This window comes from Stegastes partitus, unplaced genomic scaffold (assembly GCF_000690725.1).
Source record: "Stegastes partitus isolate 25-593 unplaced genomic scaffold, Stegastes_partitus-1.0.2 Scaffold185, whole genome shotgun sequence".
Classification (NCBI taxonomy): domain Eukaryota; kingdom Metazoa; phylum Chordata; class Actinopteri; family Pomacentridae; genus Stegastes; species Stegastes partitus.
The window spans coordinates 490192-499554 of NW_007577916.1; the positions used below are offsets into that span (position 1 = coordinate 490192).

The 9363-nt window shown below is 47.8% G+C and overlaps 1 protein-coding gene across 1 annotated transcript in view; it reads left to right on the forward strand.

The window, feature by feature from the left end:
* skia (v-ski avian sarcoma viral oncogene homolog a) overlaps positions 1-9156 on the forward strand; it is a 77517-nt gene extending 68361 nt beyond the window's left edge. Inside the window, exons 2-7 of the mRNA XM_008280208.1 lie at positions 658-774; positions 1346-1461; positions 2007-2317; positions 2443-2807; positions 4297-4527; positions 5427-9156. Coding sequence (XP_008278430.1) covers positions 658-774; positions 1346-1461; positions 2007-2317; positions 2443-2807; positions 4297-4527; positions 5427-5615 — 1329 coding nt within the window. The 3' untranslated portion in view covers positions 5616-9156. The remainder of the gene's footprint in view (positions 1-657; positions 775-1345; positions 1462-2006; positions 2318-2442; positions 2808-4296; positions 4528-5426) is intronic.
* Positions 9157-9363: the final 207 nt, after the last annotated feature.

The following is a 9363-nucleotide window of genomic DNA, read 5'->3' on the forward strand; positions in this document are numbered from 1 at the left end:
GAGGCTGAGGTCATCACCACAAAGCCAGCCTAACAGGCGGGGAAGAGAAACAAACCCCCACTTGTCTGTCTGTCTGTATGGGTGTATGTATGTGTGTGTGTGTGTGACAGACGGACACACACACACACACACTGCCCCAGTCACCCCCTGCCTCCTCTCTTGGCTGCCCATGAGCAAACACACCTAGCTATACTGGATACCGCGTGTGACAAGTTTGTGACACTTTGCCCTTGCCTCGATTGTGTAGTGTGTGTGTGTGTGTGTGTGAACTTTATAGCTTCCCCACAAATAACAGGACACACACACACACACACACACACACACACACACACAGACGCACAAAGTCAATAGCACACCTAAATTTAAACACACTTGCACTTCCAGCCATCAGACACCTCTGCTGGCACTCCTCTATCTGGCATCACACACACACACACACACACACACACACACACACACAGAGTTATTGGTCTGTCTGACAGTATTGGGTTCATTTTCAGTTCACTGACATTTTGGTGACACAGTCCTCAGCCAGCTGCCCAGTGGGCGACCTGCGATGCCTTCATATCACATGGAGCTAATCGACCTGGATGTAGTAGACTGAAGGCATGTGGGTACTGTGAGCTCTGTTCTAAAACAAACCTTCTTTTCTTCTAGGCGTCCGATCCCATCCCGATGAAAAAGTCCAAACATGAAGACCTCCCGTCACAGTCCCCGCTGGCCGACAAAGAGAAGCAGCACGACTGGCTGCAGTCCTTGTCTGCCTCCAATAAGGTTGGTGTCAGGAAGGAGATGCTGGCCATGAGGATCGTGATGCATGAGATGAGATGTCGTGTAATATTATATGGAAGTTTTGGGATGAGGTTAGTGCTTAAATTTAGATTTGGCTGCTGCGCTACCAGAGGAGGTAACCGTAGACGCCATGAGCCCCACAATGGAGAGGAGCTAGAGAGAGCTGTGAAAGAGAAGATAACCACAATGTAATGATGGATGTCCCCTGTGAAGATCGATACTCACTCAAACTAAATCTGCCATCGAGTAATACTTAGAAGGTCTTTGGCAAATAATCTTCACACTGACCCCTGTCCAGTCACATTACACGTCACTTTTTATAGCACAGCTGGTCACACGGACACCTCAGTGGTGAATATTCACAGCCTTCAGTGTTCAGCTCTCTAAACTAGCATGATGTGGATAACCTGCCATTTTTCCTGGATCACACCAAGAAGCAAAGACTGTAGTGTTGTATGTGGACTGCACGCCGGTACTGATCCGTGTCGCTGCATCATTACAGATGTTCTTCCTCCATGACTTGTGAGTTGAAGCTTTTTTACTCTCCTTTCAGGGGATCAACTGCATTCAGCCCCGGCAGAGGCCCTCAGCCTTCAGACCGTGGTCCCCCCACATCTCTGCTGGTGATAAGGAGCCGTCCAGCCACCCTCTGGCCCTGCTCAGAGACAGGTGAGCCCAGACACCATCACCACCACATCCAAAATGGAAGACAGTGTCACCAAGCAACACTTCAAAAATCAGCTGAAAACAGTGAAGCATGTAGAGTCTGTGAGGAGCTTTCAAGGCGAGGACGGTAGCCGTTCTGTTCAGCTGGATATGATCAGCTCCCAGCATGCGCTCTCACTTGTCTGGGTGGGCTGGTGTCACAGGGGTCAAGTCTGACTCTACCGCAGCCTCCCACACGCCACCATTCACACACATTTGACACACACTCATACTGTGGGCACCCACTTGGCATGGTGCTGCCAGTACAGGCAGCGCCATATCACAGTTGATCTGGCCCACTTTCTCCTGAAGTGGGAGGAAAGAGCTGTAGGCACTTTATTTGAATGTTTCTCTACCCTGGTTGGCATCGGCTGTTCAAATCAGACCATACAATATGGGACAAACTGTCTCTGCTTACATTCACATTCATCTCGTCCTAATGAAGCAGCCTGATGTAGATGGTGGTTCTGAGCAGCATGCAGTAAAACTGCCTGATGATTTTCTTTCAGCTTCTACAACTACAAGAGCCTGGAGAACGCCGTGGCCCCCAACGTCGCCCTCACACCACTGCCTATTGGGAAGGTGGGTCCTATGTCCCCGTCGGTACCCAGCACCTCACACCCAAGTGGAGGTGAACCCCCAGGTGAGGGCGCCAACCCCAACTCCAGGCCTCGCAAGAGAAGAGCCACAGGAGAGCTCCCGCCGCCGGCGCCGGAGGTCCCCTGCTTTCCGTCCTCCACTGCCAGCAAGCCGCCACTGCCGCCGCCTCAGGACGACAAAGACTCCGAGGTGGAGATCGAAGTCGAGAGTCGCGACGAATGTAAGCAAAGGCCTGTGATTGGATGGTTTATTCCAGAGCTTGGCTGACCGGCTCAGCTGATCACTGCCAGGACGTCTCATGGCTTTAATCTCACCCTCTCTTGTGTCTCTGTTTTGCCCCAACAGTCACGTCGTCCCTGTCCTCCCTGTCCTCACCATCTTTCACCTCGTCCAGCAGCTCAGCCAAAGACTTGAGCTCACCGGGAGTCCAAGGGCCCATCTGCACTGTCACAGCGGCCGAAGGCGCCGCCCCCGGAACCGCCCCCGGAACCGTCCCCGGAACCGCCCCCGGAGCCGCCCCCGTCGTAGCCCCGGTGACTCCTCCAGAGCCGGGCCTGGAGTCGGAGCTGGAGAGCCTTCGGCAGGCGCTGGACAGCGGACTGGACTCCAAAGAGTCAAAGGAGAAGTTTCTTCACGAGATTGTTAAGATGAGAGTGAAGCAGGAAGAGAAGCTGGGATCAGCTCTGCAGGCCAAGCGCAGCCTCCAGCAGGTAGGGTTCCATTCAGGTGGACGTGTCCTCCTATCAGAGGGGAGAACAGAGATCAGCTCAATGAGCTCGTGCTATAGACAAACTGGAGATGTGTTGAAGGCAGAACTAAACTGCCAGCAGCTCCACATCCAACACAGACATTTATTCTGAACTTCATTCATCAGCTTCCAGTCGTGACCTGGACTCGACCGGTCTGACTCTGAATTATGCCCTGCAGTGAAATGCTTTTAGAAAAATATCAAAGCTCTATTAGTTCACTGCTAACTGTTCGTGTTAGAAAAGAAAACAGGTCAGCGTGTAATTTTAACCGTATTCACTCAGACAGTCAACAGAACGGTCCTCAGGGACAAGCAGACTGCATCGGACCCGTCTCCAGTGACCTGACACTTGGCTTGAACTCGTCTCATTCGACCTGAGAGTGAGTTTTCTGGACTGATTTGAGACTTTGGTTGGACCAGGAGGCTTTAAAGTGGCTCCGCTGCAGACCGTTTGTCAGACCAGGCGACTGATTCGACGTTCTGCACACTCACTGATTTCATGTTGGTGATGTAACGTTAGCTGATGTTTGGGATTTCCCTAAAACCAGACAAACCTTAAACATCTCCTTCCATTTATGAGATCAGAGCAGACAGAAACTTTTCAGAGCTGGCACGCTGAGCAAATTACTTCAGCTCAGGCATCAAAATGCAGAAGTGGATTAGAAGTCCTGACTGTCCGCAGAGCTTAGCATGAGTTGGCAAGTGATAACAATGAGAGCGGATGTTGCAGCGAAGGGAAAGGCCAGACTTCCATTTTATTTTTGGTCTTGGACCGACAACAAGTAAATGCCGACGAAGGAGTCTGTGTGGGTGAGCAGCACAAGATGCAGCCTGAGCAACGAGAACCGATTCCAGCACCACAGAATTCCACTTTCGCTTTCCATCAGGGCCAGAGAGGAGCTGTGGAGCGGCACCACAGATCCAACCGGCCTCCAGGCCAAATCAGAACCGGTCCTTATAACTGGCTGGTGTCCGTGTTTAGCTGAATGGACCCTGATCCTGGTCGGACTGAAGGGTTCTCATGTAGAGTAAAGGGCGTGATGGGGATTGTTTCTTTTCACTCCTTCTGTGGGACTCAACAAAGCTCGATGACAGACGTGTTTGTCTCAGCTGCTCGGTTCCCATGAGAAGGCGATGGGCGTGTTGCTGCAGCACACACACACACACACACACATTGACACTCTTTCAGTGATTCTCAGGAAGGAAACCCAGCTCCTGTCAGCCCACACGTCGCCCTAACCCCTGACTTGGCCCAATGTAAACACTGACATGGACACGGCAGCCTCCTGTAACGAGTCTCTCTCAGGTGTCAGCACAGTGAAGCAGCCACGTGACTGATACTGTGTCCTCTGGCTTTCACAGCCGTTACATAAGCATCAGTGGCTCTCCCCAGGTATCGCTCCGGATCGGGCTCGTTTACGCTAACGTCTACCATCTCTTCTTCCTGACAGGAGCTGGAGTTCTTGCGGGTGGCCAAGAAGGAGAAGCTGCGGGAGGCGACCGAGGCAAAGCGCAACCTGAGGAAGGAAATCGAGCGTCTGCGAGCTGAGAGCGAGAAGAAGATGAAGGAAGCCAACGAGTCACGGATCCGTCTGAAGCGGGAGCTGGAGCAGGCCCGGCAGCTTCGGGTCTGCGATAAAGGCTGCGAGGCCGGACGTCTCCGCGCAAAGTACTCGGCACAGGTCAGTTAGCACATGTTGAAGAGGCTTCGTCCAGCGACAGGCTAACAGGTTCTACGATTAGATTAAACTTTAGTCATCCACATGTGATGTATTTGAGGAACACTGGGGTGAAACACAACCAACCACCGTAGACTTTACTAGACTACTGGGTGGAGATGCGGTGGTAGAAGTCTAGACGATTATATCAACACGCTAGTGCTGTTTTTCACTTTCTCAAATACTCTCAAGGTCAGCAGAGAAGGCACGGAAAAAACACATTTCCTTTTCCCCGAGCAAAAATAAATGGGTGTAGCCCTGAGACGTATGATAAGTCCCCCTCAGAGCGGAAACAGGAAGAGACGTTGACTTCCCTCAGGCACCATGGGAAATGCAGATTAGACAAAACAAGAAGGAGGTTATGCTCTCTCGCTGTGCCGCTCTGCACAGGCTGCACTCGTCTGTACAGAGCTGTCACCAAGACGCTGCAGCCAATAGAAACCTTCAGCAGTTTAAAGACAGTAAAATGGAATCAGATCAACCAGCAGTCATCCTGTCAGACACAAGTTAGATTTCTGGTCTTCAGTGCAGCTCGATCATGACCTGAGAATCCCTGAATGATGACGTCTCAGCAGAAGTTGCAGTATTTGGTCTCTGCTCGGACTAAAAGTCATTTTGTTCTGTCACACAAGTTCAGTAAGTCCACTGGTGAGTGGTGGAGACGGGCCAGACGAGCCAAGATCAGCAAGTAAGACCAAGTTAGACGTGTGAGGATTGAGGAGATGCTTTAGTGTTGCCATCAGTGATGAGGTTCTTTGTTTGTTTTCTTTACGTTTCTGCATTCGGACAGTTTTCAGATGGCGTTCTGGGTCCGGTCCGCTCTGCTGTATAGTCTCAGTGGACTCTGTCTTCTCTCTCTCCAGATCGAGGACCTCCAGATGAAGCTTCAGCACGCTGAAGCCGACCGCGAGCAGCTCCGAGCCGACCTGCTGCAGGAGCGGGAGGCCAGGGAGCACCTGGAAAGGGTGGTGAAGGAGCTCCAGCAGCAACTCTGGCCCAAACCCACCAGCAACAAAGACGGGACGCCCAAGGACACGCCAGCTGACAACTAGCCCAGCAGTGGGTCCCACTGCCTGACCATTCCCTCTCATTGCCATGATCCACCCCAACATCCTCTGCCCTTCCAAACTACAGAACACACCCAGGAGACCCGGGACGGACGTATTGTGTCGCCGTCCCTCACACTCGCCCCCCAGAACACAAAAACATGCAGCGACTCTTGCTCTCCAACCAGAGACAGAACCAGGAGCGTGGAGCTGTGCCCTGATCCGCAACCATCAACAGTCTAGTGAGCGACTCCCTCGGAGAATGACCGGAAATGGCAACAAGGAAACACGTGTTTCTAAATCAAGCACTGACTCGCACCTTCCACACTCACAGAACTGAAAACTGGACCACAGCGAACAACAGAGAAGAGCTTATTAGCACAGTGTGGCCGTGGACTGTGCTGATCACTGCTACAGGAGGTCACATTGGATGGAGTCACACAGCTGTGGAGAGGTGGTGCAGCGGCTCCTCACAAGGCCTCCACGGCTTTCTCCTGCCACCATGAAGACAGAGGAGTTTGAAGACATTATAAGCTATTTAAGAGACTACATAGCGACGTGTGAGGAGACAGAAGAGCCTGTTTCTCTGTTGGAGATGGAAAATATGAAAGAAACAAATAAATCAGAAGATGAACGTCCCACAGCGCCACCGTGGTTTTGTTGGTTTTTCAGGAAGTCGTCTCAGTCCACCGGGACGGGGAACGCCGCCCCTCACGTCTGATACGATCCTTCAGGTCCATTCAGGCGCTTTGTTCCGTCTTTGGGTCGAACCAGGATCGAAAATAAAAACATGCCGACTTCAAGAAGGCACCTTTTTTTTTTGTTTTTGTGAGCACTTGTTTTTGGTGATCAGCAACAACATCCAACAGCCTCACACACACACACACACACACACACACACACACACACACACACACACACACACACACACACACACTGGTGGCCATATGTTTGTCAAGCATTTGGGTCAGAACCCTGAAGTCTTTATCTTCTAAAGATGAAATGCTCCAGGTGTGGGCGGGCCTTGTTCTTCTCGTGCTGTAACGTGATCAGAGCCGGCATCATCATCATCATCATCATCATCATCATCATCATCATCATCTATGAAGTCACAGTGGACTGGACGGACCCTCTTGTCAATAACCACAAAATGTTCATTTTAATTAAATTAAGGTGTGTAAATATAAGTATATGTTGTTTTTGTTTTCTGTTTTTTTTACTTTACAATAATGAATCGCACTTTGTCATAACGAGATACTGTTATACTGCATTGTACTCGCACTATTGTCGTCAGTCTTTCTTTGAAAACATCATCCTATACGTGACTGCTAACATATAAATCCAGTACGCATTTCGTTGATTATATGCATCTCCGATAAATACTGTCGTTCTGTTTCCTACGGCGAAGCATTGTAAATAAACGGAGAGAGAAGCTGTGGCTTGCTGCTGCGGTCTGGTGTCGAGCAACGCATTCGCCCGTCATTGTAATATAATTGACACTCGAGCGCCCGGTTCTAACTCAAATCTGACAACACGAATTGTTACAGGAGCACGAACAAAAAGTCCGGTTTCATTGGGAAGGCGGAGGGCCGCGAGCCCGCCACCCCGCGGCGGGTACAATGCAATCAGAATGTACATTGTGTTAATGCTATTTTTCCTTTTTGGTTGTTGATGTTGTTTTAAACGTGGAGATATTTTATTGCTTGTCTGTTATGTTCACTTTTTTTCAATAGAAAACTCATATTTTCTTTATGCATGAAATCTGAGAACGTTTGCCATACATATAGTCAGTTATTGGGCATTGATACTGTACATGTAAGGGTTTTATTGTGTTATGCAATATAAAGCAATTTGTCTTATTTAGAAGAGGAACATGTAATTGAAAAAAAAAAAAGCAACAAGTCGTGTATTGTTCTTAAGAAAAATAGCTTCACACTTTCAATAAAAAAAACACAAAAGACAACAAAAAAAAAAGAAGAAAAAAAAAAATCAATGCAATGCTGGACAACCTCAAGTGCCTGGAGGTGGGCGACGGGTTTCCAGAGAAGGACGGCTGATGATGGAGCTGCTGGCTGGCGGCGGGGCGTCTTATCAATTTACTGTTTGCAGGTTTCAGATTAACAGCCCCTCCTCGCTCTGCACTCCTTCTATCAGTGTTCCTAAATCCAACCAGTTTACAAACCTTTTCTTTTTTCAGTGCAGAGAACAATTGAACAAATGCTAAGACGCTTAAGGCTTTTTTTTGTTTTTGTTCTGAATGAGTGCTTTTTTTTCCTCCTTCATTTGATAACGATGATATGCATGTTCAGACAGTTTTTATAGAAGATCTTTGAAAAGCCACTTGCTTCGGTGAATTGTTACTTTGGGTTGTACATAAAGACTTAACTGTTTATTCCCAGTTTGCTGGCTCGTCCCCGAGGCGGACACGTCGAGGATAATAACGAGGGCGTCGGCCCGTTTCTTATCCCGCATTACCGACGTGGCGCGGAGAACAACACTGCATCTGTGACTTTGGCAGAACTAAAATTGGTACCTTTTGTAGTTGTTTTTACACTCAAGACGAGTCGATAGCCGATGTGTAGTTTACGTTACTCATGGTTTTCTACAAAAAAAAAAAAAAAAAGGGAGACAACAATGACATTTGGCTCTTCGCTCCCACGCGACAAGAAAAAAGCTGTTTAACGACGTCTTGTTTTCTAAAGGAGAATCATTTTGCTAAATAATGGGCAGTAAAGCAGCAATAACAGTCCATATGAATAGACAAATACTAGCCAGTGTGAAGATTTGAATAAGGATTTACAAATGTAAATATTTTTTCATTTACGATATTGTATAATATATGTACATGGTGTTTCCTTTTTCAAAAAGAACTCTTTTCTTACAATAGCTGTCTTGTTTTGTTTTTGTTTTTATTTTTTGAACTTGTGTTATAACGGAGACGTTTCAGAACCAGTTAATGCAGTGCGTAAGAGAATATCCCCACATAAACATGTTAATCCACTTCTTTTTATTTTCTTTTTTTTTACTGTAGAGTCTTTATATTGAATGACTTTTTTCACCAGTTCATATATATTTTTAACAGTATGTTCAGAACCAGATAGCGGACCTGCAGTACGGCCCGCACACACACACACACACACACACACACACACACACACACACACACACACACACACACGCCACCTTGCAGATTGTTTCTCCCTCATCCTCATGTATCGTTTTAGCCCTGTGCTGCTGCTAATACTATATACAATTCTAGAAATATTTTTATGTAAGAGGTAAGCTTTCCCATTTATTAATGCCACATATACAGTATGGAAAAAAAAAAGCTTGGCTTATTCATCTATCTCCTTGTTTCCTTCATCTTTTCACGCCTTTCTCCTCCTCCTCCTCCAGCGACACTGTTCCCTCTCTAACGACACGGACTATATTGTAAAGTAAAGGACTTTATGAGATTATGTTTGAAAATAGCTATGCTTATATACTACAGTGACTGAATGTACAGTGTATAGATGCATTACCAGAAATAAAGTTGTTTGTCCAGATTGAATGACCCACTTTCTTATTTGTGCTGCCTCTTTGGGAAATGATCTAAACCTAATTATTCTGCAGATCTTGCAGACTGAGTGCTTTCTGGCTTCACTTGCTGATACATTCAGTTTAGTCGTTTCAGCAAAAACTGTTTGTTGTCCAAGGAGGAGGTCTCTGCTTCAGCCTCAGTGTTTGGAGGAGGTTTGGTTAAACTACTCAGTTG